Here is a 14,041-nt window from a genome sequence, read left to right as displayed (position 1 = left end):
TGCAGAGATTCCCCCATTGGGCCCACCTCCCATGTAGCTCCAGCTCACTAGATCTCACATTTGATTTGGATTTTACCCCTGCTGAGAACATCATATCTCAAACAGAGGACCCAAGGGGCTCAGCAAAAAGGTCACCAGATGCCATCTTAAAGGCTTGTCAGTCTTGGCAGCCACTCAATGCTACCGATTTCCAACTGTGCGCTATCTAACAAGCCCCAAACCCTCTAGAGTAGACAGCCCAGAGTGTGCCAAGGCCGTGAATTGGGATCTAATTTCAATAAACGAAAGCATGTTCTTATCTGAAAGTAATAACAGATAATCAACACAACCTGACTTTTCTTTTTTTAAAAAAGACAACAACAAAATAAAAAATGAAATGGGACTTGGGAGGGAGTGCAAGTGAAGAGCTCTCCACACTCCACGGGGAAGCGCTAATGGGAAGCCTGTGCTAATGTGGCAAACGTTATTGTGATGAAGTGTGAGGGGTTTTCTTCTTTTTTTAATTCCATGAAGCTGCATCATGCATTATTATCACAGAAATTTATTCTGCAAGCAGAACTTTAAGTACTTTAACTCCCAAGCCTATGCTCCAATCCTCTATTTCTTCATCTTTGTAATCACACAAGTCAACATTTCTGAATGTTTATGTGTCAACTCTAACCTATGAATTCACATAAATTCTTTCATGTTATACTCAATAATCCTGAAAAATAGGTATTATTATCACCATTGCCCAGGTGAGAAAACAGGTGATCAGAGGTTAATTGCCCAAGGTCACCTTGCTGGTTAGTGCAGAGCTAGGACTCACACCCAGTCTCCAAAGCACATCCTCCTTCCTCTACATTAGACCTCAATTTTACACCCATAATATACAAACTCCCTGTTTGAAACAACAGGATTTTGCTTCTCTTTTAAAATGTTAATAAAAAATAACATATGTAAAGGCATCTAGGTCACCTTCCCCCTACACCGAAAGTCCCTCTATAGAACACCTACTGCTTGTCATTCAGCTTTGGTTTGAAACTTCCCAGGGAAAGGAATTCAATATATTCTTAGTTAGTTCAAACATATTCCATGTCTTTCTTTCTAACACTGAGTCAAATTCTGCCCTCAATGAAAAAAAATGTGTTTTAAGTGGCATTTGCACTACACTATTTCACAGAATAAAAATTATTCCTCAAATTAAGGCCATTTTGGCTGCAAAATTAACAACTAATTCAATCAGCAATTATTCTTTAGTATCATGTACTTTTAACTGCCAGAAAATGATACTGAACAACCCCACTCTTCTGCAACCTTCTTTCTTCACTTACATGCAGTTCTATACCACTGGAGATCTTTCCACCATGACTGTTTTCTTCTTTCTGACTTGTCTTTGAGCTATGCATTACTACCTTCTTAGTCAAGGTTGTAGTGGATATCCAACCCACTCATTGTCTTTAGACTGTATTGTCTTAAAATGTATAAAAATAGGTGACAACTGAAAAAAATAAAGTATGTAAAAAGAGATATGGGACTATAGAGGAGTTTCAAACCAAACTTGCTTAAGGAGGGTGAAAATGACTTCATGAAGGAATTAAGATATAAAATTGCAGTTGAAAAAGAGAAGAGATGCAGAAACATTTCAGGTAGGGTGAATGGCTTGTTCTTGGAGAAAATGACAGTGATTCTTAACCACTGAACCCCAGACTACCTGAGGCGGGTCACAATCATGCAGCGTGCTGGACAATAAAACAGACACTTGGATCATTCTGAAATTATTAAACTGGAATTAAACAGGACAGGAAGATCTGTATTCTTAGCAAACATCTCAAATGATTTCTATAGACACTAAAATTTGAGGAATAATAGTGTAGAGAATGAAAAGAGAAGGTTTTTTTTCCTATAATGTGTAAAATTTACCCGTAATTTCAGGCAGATAATACTGATTTTGAATCCTAGTCTTAAATATAACTTGTGTGACTTTTGGCAAATTCCTTCTCATCTCTGATTTTCAGTCTTTTATCTGTGAGATTGAAAAAATAAAACCTATGCTCGTTCAGCCCTTGACAAGTGGTAATTTTACATTAGTCATAAACTGAGGTGCCAGCAACTCCTTTATGAAAACCTCCCCATCACCCAGGCACAGAAAGAATGCTTTTTCCTTTGGACACCCAAAACTTTCTTCATTGATAGACAAAACTAAAGTTCAAAAGATCAAAGTTTTATATAGTACATAGGAATTGAGGAGTATCTATTTAACAGTGAATAGGAAAAAAGATATTTAATACCAGTTCTAGAAACTACTCCCTTTCAGAAAACAAAGCAGAGTAGTTAACATTAAAAATCTGATGTAATGAAGCACAATTCTTCAAAATCCTTAACTTTACAGGGGGAAAAAAGCATCATCACAATGCCCTCAGGTGGATTATACCCCAGAGCTTTGCAGACTATGCTGCTTTTAAATCTTTGAGCCAAACTTTATCAGCTTGAAATTTAATGTCCTTTGCACTTGCATTCACTCGTTTTGCTTTTGCGAGCCTAAGCAAAATACTTGTGCAACTGCCTGGCCTCTTCACCAATTATCTCAGTGCTTTAAGGCACAGTTTCTGAGCCAGGTCTTCTCTCTATACTGTGAAAGGATGCAGCACAAACAGTTCTCTCTCTGTGCCACCCTCTGAATACACATGATCTATGGGAATGGGGAGCAATAATTACTGCTATGTTATTTTCTTTAATTAGGTTGAACTAAATCAGGAGTATGCAAAGACATCATGGATTTAAAAAGTGTACTATAGGAAAGGAGGAGAGGGATAAACAGATGGAGCACAGGATTTTTAGGGCAGTGAAACTCTTCTGTATGATATCATAATGATGAATATATGTCATTATGCATTTTTCTAAAACCATAGAGTATTCAACAAGAGTAAAGCTTAAGGAAATTGATAGACTTTGGGTGATTATATTGTATCAATGTAGGTTCATCAATTTTAATAAATGTACCATTCTGGTGAGGGACATTGATAATGGGAGAGGCTACACATGTGTAGGGAGAAGCATGTATGTGATATATCTGTAGCTTACCCTTAATTTTGCTGTAAATGTAAAACTGCTCTAAAAAATATAGCCCTAAAAAACTATACTATACAAATATAAATCTTTTTTTTCTAAAAATTATAAGTTGTTAAACTGAATGTGGCAAAGTATATTATGCCTTTATAGAAATGTTCCGCATATATACACAGGAACGTTTGTTTTGCTTTTAAATCAAACTAGAATTATATAGTTTTATAATAATTTTAAAAAGTTCCAGTCAATAATATAATGACATTGCTTCATACATTAATACTTATATCTTTTCAAGAACATTTAAATGTCTAAATAGTGTTTCATTGTGTATATATTATGCAAAAGTTTATTTAACTAGTCATACATTGTTCCCCAATTTTTACCAATTTAAATATTGTTGCTCTGCTGGACTTGTTCCTTTGCTGTTATTTTCTTGTCTCCTTTTGGACCCCAGAAAGCTGACCCGTGTCTAACTGGTCAGCTAATTAGATCCCAGGTCTTCTGATTCTGGCGGGTTTGGGCCAATGGGTAGCCTGGACAGGAGAAGGTTTTTCTCCCTGCAAGGTTCCCTCGAGATATTTGTGACTCTTTCCCAAAAATGACTACTTTTCTCAAGGTGGCCTGAGCTATGGCATACTCCCTTCTTGGTAATATTTCTCTTCTCAATTCTGCAGACCTAGGGTTGGTAACAACCTTGCAGCTAGCTGCTAGCCCATGATCCCTGCACTATAACTCACCATTCCCCCCCTTTTTTTTAAATCCTCACCCAAGGATATGTTTATTGATTTTAGAGAGAAGACAAGGGGGAGAAGAGAGAGTGACAGAGACAGTAGGAGTGGGGAAGAAAGAAACAACTGTGAATTCACAGTCTCAATATTTAGGATTAATGGGCACCTATTTTTTATAACATTGATTTGTCATTCATTCATATAATGCTATATTCCCTTACTTATAATTTTATGTCTAGGTCCTGTACTAGAGGCATATGTCCAGAATAGCATCTCATGCCTTTTATACTCCTCACAGTGCCTAGAATGATAATAACAATTGTAGAAGACCTTTATTTTTTTACTGTTGTTCAAGCATAGTTGTCTCTATTTTCCTGCCACCACTTCCCCCTGCCCCACCCACCCCCCTCCTCCCACCCCCCCCACCCTCAATTCTCCACTTTGGCTTAGTCCATGGGTCCTTTATACATGTTCCTTGGTGACCCTTCCTCTTCTTTCCTCCATTACTCCCCTCCCAACTCTCCTCTGGTTACTGTCAGTTTCTTCTTTATTTCTATGACTCTGGTTATATTTTGCTTGCTTTTTTGTTTTGTTGATTAGGTTACACTTATAGGTGAGATCATATGTTATTTGTAGGAGACTTGAAAAATAGTTTAATGCAGTGAAAAGGGGATAAGAGAAGTACAATTTTCAATTTTTTAAATTTATTTATTAGAGAGAGAGAGAGGAGAGAGAAACATTGATTTTTGTGGTTTCACTTATTGATGCATTCAGTATGCACTTATTTATGTATCCTGACTGGGGATGGAATCTGCAGCCTTGGTGTATTGGGACAATGCTCTAAACATCTGAGCTACCTGGCCAGGGCAAGAAGAGTATGATTTTAACATACTACTTAATTACTTTAAATTTGTGAAAATGGAGATAATAGTGCGTACTCTGATATTCTATTGTAAGAAGAGATTGAGTTCATGAATATTAAGGTTCTGTAGATTAAATATTAAGAAAAGCAGTAAACAAAAATGAGGCATTATGATCAGTTATTTCTTTTAAAAAATGAGTAAGTGGGAGACTTGAATTTTTAAATTACAAAGTTTACCCCAGTTTTTTATAGGGACTATAATTAGTCTTTGCTACCATCTCCTGACTAGATTACCATAATGATTCCTTAAATGGTTTCTCTCTTTTTAATCATGCCTTTTCCAGTTTATCCTCCACACAGCACCAAGAAACATCCTTTGGACAGTATAAATTCCACCGTATCCTCCAGTGCTCTCAATTCTTGAAAGAGCATTCCATTCTACATAGAAAAAATCCAAAGTTTCTACCCTGGCCCACACAACATGCTACCTAACTTCATGTCCTTGTTCACTCAGCTCCACCAATATTGTTTTCCTTGCTCTTCCTTAAACATGCCAAGTAGGTTTTTTTTTGTCTCTTCCTTTAGCCCAGAATGCCCTTTCCTCAGATATTTGCATGGTCTACTCTCCATGTAGATCCATGGAGGCATAAGGATGGTGGTGAATACCTGTAGTGTCATTTGGGACAGGCTGGACCTCATGGGTAGGAAAGCAGCAGCTACAGGGGTACCCTGATCTCTGGGCACTGTGCTCTCAGAAAGAAATACTGTCCCATTGTTTATAGAGCAAGCATAAAGTGGCCTTGTGCAAAAAAAAATCTGCTTGGGTTCTGGGTGGTCCACTTAAGTGCTATTTGTAGCAGTTGCTAGGAAAGTTAGATGTCTAATACTTGCAGAACTCAGAAATTATGGAAAGTTGTAGCCTCTTCTGAGGCAGAAGAGAGAAGAAACTACTTGTTTTATGGAAAGTTGAAATCTAGTGAGCCATGTCTACTGGGATAAAGTGGGGCCAGTCTTAGCCAGCTCACCACTAGCTAACTATGGATGATTCTCATTTGATACTTCTGCCTCTTACTTCCACACAGTCTCAGTTGAAAAGTTGCTTATTGAAGAGAGACCTTCTGGAAATACCTTCTGTGATTTGATATGCTTTTATGATCCTCCTTATTTTTGCTCATTGTGCTGTCCTTACTTGAATGGTCATTGTTTTTCTGTTTGTTGTGTATCTCTTATCACCAGAACTTTAGGTACACTACTGTATCCCTGAGGCTTGGCACTCAGTGAGTGCTCAGTGTTTGTGGAAAGAATGCTGATGGAAGTTCATATATGCATTGATTTTTATATGTGTAAATGTTAATTTAAAAAAGTTCAAGCAAGTAAAAAGTAATGTATTAATTTGAAGGCTTTGAGGGATTAAAATGACAAGATATGAGCTCTAGGAGAGACACATGGAAAAATAGGAGAACTATTTCTTGGCTATAAATATTAATGCACATTATTACAAATATTTGCTACTCTTTCCCATAAAATCTTGCAGTCAGCTTCCCCTATGCTTAACAATGCTGCACCAACAGCAATGTAACTATGGAATGTAATGCTTTATGTCATTGATTCTTGGCATTGGAAGGAACTATAGAGGCCAACTTTATTCACTGGAAATATCTCTACTCACAGGAGTCTCTTGAAATGAACCCAATTCCTCTTTTAGTTAACAACTCAATCTTCAGATTCTATAAATGTTCCCCTAAGCCACATTTCACACCCTGGATCTTCTATAATTCCACACCTTTAGTGTGCCAGGGTCCCTTCTAAAACATGACCTCCAGAATGAAGTACACGACCCCACAGATGACATATCCAGTTCCGAGTACAGTGGGCCTCTCATACCCCTCTATCTGGATACATTCAGCTCATGATGAGCTCAAACACAAGTGTAAAGGGGAAACACTCCATTTTATCCTCTATACTCTATTACTACCACACATTTCTGTTCACCAGATATGCAGGGTTTTCCCCACACTGAGTGATTCTCTCATACCAGCTAAGTGTCCTACAATTCAGTTCAATTCTGACACTATCTACATGGAGTTCTGCAGATACCACAGGCTGGGTCCTGCAAGGCTGTGCCACCTTCTTCAGATGTCAGTCCCAAGTTGGTACCTGTGTTTCTGACAGATGGGCTATAAATTAGGGTTCCCCTCATTCCGTCCTCCAGTTTGATTAATTCATTAGATGGTTCATAGAACTCAGGAAAACCTTGTACTTACTAGATCACTGGTTTATTTTAGAAGGCTATAACTTGGGAACAGTCAGATGAAAGAGATGCATAGGGCAAGGTGTGAGGAAGGGACATGCAACTTCCATGGCCTCTCCAGGCACACTACCCTTCCAGCACACAGAGGTGTTTAGCAAACCAGAAGCTCTCTGAACCCTATTCTTTCAGGAATTTTTTGGAGGCTTTATTACATGGTTATGATCAATCATTAACTTAGTCTCCAGTCCTCCTCTTCTGGGGTTGGGGAGCGGGGGTGAGGCTGAAAGTTCCAAGCTTTTAATCATGGCCTGGTCTTTCAGGTGACCAGCCTCCATCCTGAAATATAGGAGCTATATAGGAGCTATATAGGAACCCACTGAGTGTATCCCCATTAAAACAAAAGACACCCAATCACCTAGGAAATCCCAACATACTTAGGAGCTCTGTATCAGGAACCAGGGTCAATGATCAGGTGGTAGAACAACAACAACAAAAATGATCCCAGTACTCTATCTCTTAGGAAACTGCAAGCGTTTTAGGAGCTTTATGCCAGGAACTGGAAGCAGTTCCATATAATCATTTTTGTTCCATTTAATCATTCACATGTAGTCTTATCTAAAGTCAGACTTTGCATGTATCTTTGCAATGATGAAATCAACATTCCCAGCAGTCTACTACCTACATGTTTACTGAAGTGATTTGTCTGTCTCCCTTCAATTGTGGATTAAAGAATGTTGACTAGCACAGAAATCCTTTTCATCTCCTTAACTCCAACACATAATGTTTACATCAATCGTTCAATCACCACTATGCTGGTATGTCACCATTCTTAATACTATCCAGTCCAGAATTGTCTGCCTTATTCCAAGTCTTTGTGAGAGAGAGATGCCCAATGACTCACTGAAATTAAATATCATGTCTTCATCACTCCCTTCATTTGGACTGCAGTAACCTCATCATAAAGGGGATAGGACCAGTTTGACATAGTCTGTTTTTAGTCAACATGTACTAACTTCTAGTGACCATCACCTTTGTGTTTTGTTTTCACAACTAGTGTATTTAATTCTTTGGCCTATAATTTTGCCAGAGATGGTCTACAAGCCTCAAGTTCTATGATTTTATCACCTACTTTCATCTCCTTTAAGAAAAGGACAACAGTATTCTCCTGTCACCTGGCATATATCTTCTCAATGAGATATCAAAGGTAACACATCAGGGTTCCATAGTAACATGTGCATGCTATTTTAGCAATATGGGTCTTTAGACTTGGGTTTAAAGCAACTAGATATTGTCTTTCTAGATACTTTTCTTGATTTCCATTGTGCTCTAATTTGTTTATTAGGCTTTCAATATGTACACAACTTTGTACTCAGTACTAAGGGTACAGTTGTGCACATGGAGTTTACAGTTGAATGGAAGAGACAGAAATGCCTAGGAAATTATCATAGCGTCATAATCCCTAAGAGGGTTATGGGAGTCTACAGGGGGAGGGAATAGGTGAGTCTGGGGTTAGTGGTGGTGACACCTGATTAGACTTGCATTTTAGAGAGATGATACTAGTGGTACTTGAGAACTGGGCTTCACTCTCAGGTTGCATAGGAATCACCTGGGAATTGAAAAAAATGCAGATTCTGACTCATTATGCCTGGAGAGGGGCCTGAGATTCTGCACTTCTAATCAGGTCCCAGGCAGGGTTGATGGAGGTAGTCCTTGGACTACACTTTGAGGAGCAAGGCTTTAGTGGGTGGATTAGAGAATGAGAAGAGTAGAAGCAAGGGGCTGCATTAGAGTGCTGGTGTAGTGGTCCAGGGGAAAGATGATGAAGCGATGAGGCCACCAGTGAAGAGACACTCATTTCACTCTTTGAAGCCTATAGATCGGTCTCCTTTGTAAAAAAATATTTAAATAGGTGTTGAGTATTTTCTTTTCATCTGTCAATAATTGCACTGGCTAAATTATGGAGAAAGGAGGGAGCTCAGTTCCAGTCTTAGTTCTTAATTGGCCGCACTTTAAGCCCATTAAGGCCTCAGTTATCCCATCTCATCTGTGAAATAGAAGATTGGTTGTTATGGGTTGAGTTGTGTCCCCCCCAAAATTTATATGTTGAAGTCCTAATTCTCAATACCTCAGAATGTGACATTATTTGGAAATAGGGTAATTGCAGATGTAATTAGTTAAGATGATGTCATGCTAGAGTAGACAGGGCCCCTAATCCAGCTGACTGGTTATAAAAAGGAAATTTGTACACAGACACATACACTACATATGCCATGTGAAGCTTGGAGTTATGCTGCTACAAACCAAAGAAATAACTGAAGGAAGGAGAGAGACCTGGGACAGGTAGATCCTTATTGGACACCTTCAGAGGGAGCACTTGTAGCCTCTAGAACTGTGAGACAATAACTTTCTGTTGGTCTAAACCAACCAGTTTGTGGTACTATGATAGAACAGCCCTAGCAAATTAATATACTAGTTTATATATTTAAGGTAACTTTCAGGTGTCAAAAAATATGCAATCTTCTGTACCTATCCTATAGGAAATCTGAATTAGATGTGATTATACTGAAGATTTCTGTTTATTTCATGCATTATAAATTTGTGATTTTTCATTTAAATTCAGATTCTCCTTTTAGAGAATTCTTCCTGTTTTTGGCCTTTACTTATGTTTCTTATGTAGATTTTTTTACTAATAGGCTCAACTGTTCAACCCAAAGAAAACACCCTCTTGGGCCTGCTGTTGAAAGGTGCAGAGAGGTAGCACAACTGGAATGCTTTAAGACAGATTTCGGGACATGCATGGAACAACAGTGGTGGGTCTGCCCTTACCTCAGCAAAAAGTAGCCTTTTGAGAATTATTTATTTTTGAACCACATGGGAATATTTTAGCAAAGCATTGTCCTAAGCAATTCCAACAACAGTAACATCAAACCCATAGAAAGCAAACAAAAATACCTGTGATAATATAAAAAACAACTGTGTTTTTTCAGTTGTCATAGAAAAAACAGAACTATGTCTTTTATTTCACCATTAATGTAGCCAATTTAATGTACTCTTTTATTCCCTGGATTCTTAGTTTAAGGAATAAATGGGAAAAATAAAAGGCACCTTCTTATAAGATGAAGGGAAATTTTCCCTATATAAAAGGACAAGTATCCTTTCCCTACTCATTTAATGTAGGAACTTATTAGACTCCTGTAAAAAGGAAGCGGGTTAGAATGAAAGAAGCTTCGCAACTTCAGAGAGGAATGGAATTAGTAGAGTAGTAAGGTTGCTTTCTGGGTAGGAGAACTCAGCAGGGTGTGCAAACTAATCTTACTTATTTTCTTGACAATAACTAGCATTTGACAGGAAATCTTACAGTAATCACAGCATCTCAGATTCTGCATCTGCAAAACAGAAGTAATCTTCCTCTTAGGCATAGAATACAAGAGGGATAGAAACATTTCATGGAAAGAGATTTGATTTTTCATTAAATGTCTGTATCCATGGAAAGATTTACTTCAATAATAACAGCAGAACCATTTATTAAGCATGTTAAATATACTATTAGACACTGGAAAGGTGTTTTGCACATTTTTCTCATTGGCTCCTCACAACAACCCCCTTATGTAGATGTGTTTTATTCCCACTTGATAGTTGTAGACTCTGAGGCCAGAAATATTAATTAACTTTCTCAATGTCAAAGGCCAGGAGGGCACACAGCCAAAATTCACCCACTTCTCTTAGCTCTCTGCAGGGATCCTGCACCCTCAGGTGCTGCAAAGTTCACTTCCTGTGCAGCGACAGTCATTACTAACTGATAATAGCACTCACTTTGGAATCTTGTAGGGCCAATGATACTGTATAGGAAGGTGATGTGGATTTGCCCTTCTAAATTCTACACTTCATAACAGGGGTCTATCTTCAGAGATCCTGATTCATTAGCTCTTGAACTGGACCCCAAATTTTTGTTCTGAAGGACTCTCCAGGTGATTCTAATGATAGCCAGATTTGGTGTTCATTGTTTTCTGCACCTGTGTTTAATGAGGTCAGCTCTTTTTTTTCTGTTTGTCCCTTTGTTTGGTCTGTGAGATTCTTCAATAGAGGAAAGAACTACAGAAATCATCTTAGGAGGGAAAGGCAGTTATTAACTAGCTACTGTTTATTTGAATGACTACAAAATGAAAGATGGGACTGGTACTTTCCTTTTCTCTTGTGAGCCACCGCAAGTCTAGAAAGAAAAGCTAGTCATGCCACTCTGTGCCAAACATCTAGTATATTTTAGAGATATATGAGTGATCTCCCTTAAATGTGACTGTGATGAGCTGAGAAGAGAAGGAAGACCTTTTAGTTATGCTCTGAGAAACCCCTGCTTGGAAGAGTATTGAATAAGAAGTGAAAATCTTATAATTTATAATTTATTATTAATTTCACTCCTTTAACTCATAACAAATTGACTAATGACTTCTCCCCTCCCCCTGAAAATTACTACATGTGGTAGATTATAAACCTGATGAAGAGAAGCAGCAATACTCCATTAATATTTATAAATGTCTCAATGCTTGTATTTCCCATATATTTGGAAAATCAGCCCAAGTAATTAAGGAGTATGGGGAATTATAAAGATGAAAAATATCAGGAAAACAGCATGCATGGAAGTTATCAACATTATTTTACTTCTATTCCTACATCTTAATGACTTAATTTTCCATGAGTGGCATTGTTAAAATGTAAATTTCTAGATTAAAGAAAAAGCCCCAAACCTCATTATCATCCAGGCAGAACACATATTTTCAAACAGTAAACTTACATCTTGGGCTTCTCTGTGAGGTACTGAGAGTGTTTACTTCCGATGATTTTCACCATCCTCTCAGGCATTGCATCTGACCCATGGGGAGTCTTCCACATTGAAGGCATGATTCTTTTCAAAACGCCTCAAACCCTTGGGGGTGAAAAATAAGTAAATCTCTCCTATCAACTTTCTAGTAGGCAACTGTAGTGTGCTTGTCAGTAACAACAATAAATAGTGGATCAAGTGCTTTACCTATATTATCTCACTTAATGAAACCAATAAAGACATGAGTAAAATACTCTTGATTGCTATCATCATTCTTTTTTTACAGTTGAGGGAACAAGCATACTGTAGTTATGTAATAACTCAGCATCACATAACCAGTAATTAGCAGAGTTGGGACTCCCAATTACGAGGTCTGCACAATTGGCCTACTGAGCTACTTTGTGACTCTACCTTCCTGATATCAAATGGCATTTTTTTGTGAGGTTAGAGTGGTAACCAGGACTTCAGTGAGACATACAAAGATCTTATATTCAGCTCTGATGCTCAGTTTCTGCTTTTATAAAACCCATGGGACTCAGGGTGAGTCCAGAGATAATGCATCTGTAAAAGCAACATACATAGGAAAGAGGTTTTTTGTTTGTTTGTTTTGTTATATGGTCTGCTTTTGCAACAAGCCAATGAATTTGAAATTGAGATCCTGTACTAGATAAGCACTTGCTATTTAACTGGGTCCATGCCAAGGGGAACTTAAGGCTCTGTAAACCCTGTCCTGAGCTGACTACTCCCTTTTTCAGAGCCTCTCAGAGACTGAAAAGTCCTTTAGAAATAATTCTAATCCAAATGCTTACATTACAGACTAGAAAACCGAGGCCCAGAGAGGGTATGCTATTTGACCAAGGCCCCATGGAGAGAGAGCATATCCGTTTCCAGTGCTGGGGTCTCACACCTCAAACAGCATTCTTCCCAAGACTCCAGCTTTACTTGGTGGGTGGTCAGCACTAGGACCCGCTCTATAAGGGTAGCCCTATCCAACGGGACCTGCAACCTTTGAAACTGTCTGGAAACTTCAAGGACCAGAATTTATGATTGTAGTATTCCCTCTCTTCCCAGCATCTGCACATCAGTGCTGAGTCCTTTCCCAGGAGAAAACAGAGGGGGAGTCCTTACCCTTGAGGCTGCGTTTCCCCACCCAGGCAGCTCAGGGACCCGGGTAGCTCAGGGGTGTGCAGTAGGCACTGTCCCCAGGAGTCCCACACTAAGGCCCAGGAAGTGGGGCAGGTGGTACTGGGGATTGAAGCCCAGAACTCTGGCCAATCATGGAGGCCTGCTCAGGCTGGAGGCTGCTCCTGCTCAGATTGCAAAGGACGCTGAGGGCTGTTGCTGGGCGGAGACCAAATTTCTATCCACCTGGGGGAAACAGAGTCAGTCCCTCCTCTACAGGTGCCCAGGGTGCATGGCTGCTGACAGGCTTAGTTGTTCTCAAATCTTCGTTTTGGGGCTTCTTCAAGGATCTGTGAGCCCCTTTTTTTGAGGCATAGGTAGCTCACCTGTTGTCATCACGCTTGTCCCTCTCTTTCCCTTAAGCTTCATTTCCCTTTACGGGATTTGCACATAGTTGAAAATTGTAGCATCCAGCAAACTTGAGAACGAATATCGGAGACTTTCAGGGTATCAAAGATGTTACTTTATTGGCCAAGTTTAACCTGCGCAGGGGCGAACTCTTAAAGTGTCCAGCGACACAGTGCCCACAAGGAGCTGCAAACGAGAGCCGCGCCGAACGCTTACAACTACGTTCTTATATATGGGCAGGCAAGCAAGCGTTATACAGAAGCAGACGTGGCAGTTAGTAATTCGCTTACAAAGACCGCGCGTGGGAATTTCAAACCAAGCATTCTTTCATAAGGCGGGAAGGCAGGCTGTTTGTTCATTAACCTAGTAATCTCCTGGCTCTAGCTAGCTAGTTTTCTATTTTCTCATTAAAAACTACAAAGCACTGCTTATCTAGCCTACCCAGGGAGAGCGTCTGCTAGACACGGGATGTTTGCTTTAACTGTACTCTGTCTCTTTTATCATTTCTTTTCAGCTACAATGTGGTTCTTGTCTATTAAGGTTAAAATTTAGTTCTTAATTTCCTTGTTCCCAACAAAAATCTTACACTTGTCGGTTCAAATCCAGGCTACTCCGTTGGGCTTTGAATAAATCCCTGTTTTCCTCTGAGATTCAGTTTTCTCATCTTTAAAACAGAGAAAAATAGTAACAAGGACCTAAAGTTAAGTTGGTGATAAAATTACGAATGCAAAAAAATTTTTTGAGTTGTATCACCATGTCAGATCCCTTCTTAAAAAAGTTAACAATTTCTAATAAAATAATTTTAT

General features: G+C 38.9%; 1 protein-coding gene across 1 annotated transcript in view; it reads right to left on the bottom strand.

Moving 5' to 3' along the window:
- CUNH1orf87 (chromosome unknown C1orf87 homolog) overlaps positions 1-11,785 on the bottom strand; it is a 67,852-nt gene extending 56,067 nt beyond the window's left edge. The window contains 1 exon segment of the mRNA XM_045835329.1: positions 11,679-11,785. Coding sequence (XP_045691285.1) covers positions 11,679-11,785 — 107 coding nt within the window.
- Positions 11,786-14,041: the final 2,256 nt, after the last annotated feature.

The sequence above is a fragment of the Phyllostomus hastatus genome, unplaced genomic scaffold (genome assembly GCF_019186645.2).
Source record: "Phyllostomus hastatus isolate PE091 unplaced genomic scaffold, TTU_PhHast_1.1 phas_contig_209, whole genome shotgun sequence".
NCBI lineage: Eukaryota > Metazoa > Chordata > Mammalia > Chiroptera > Phyllostomidae > Phyllostomus > Phyllostomus hastatus.
Note: the sequence above shows the minus strand (reverse complement) of the source record. Positions and strands in the feature narration are given on the sequence as shown.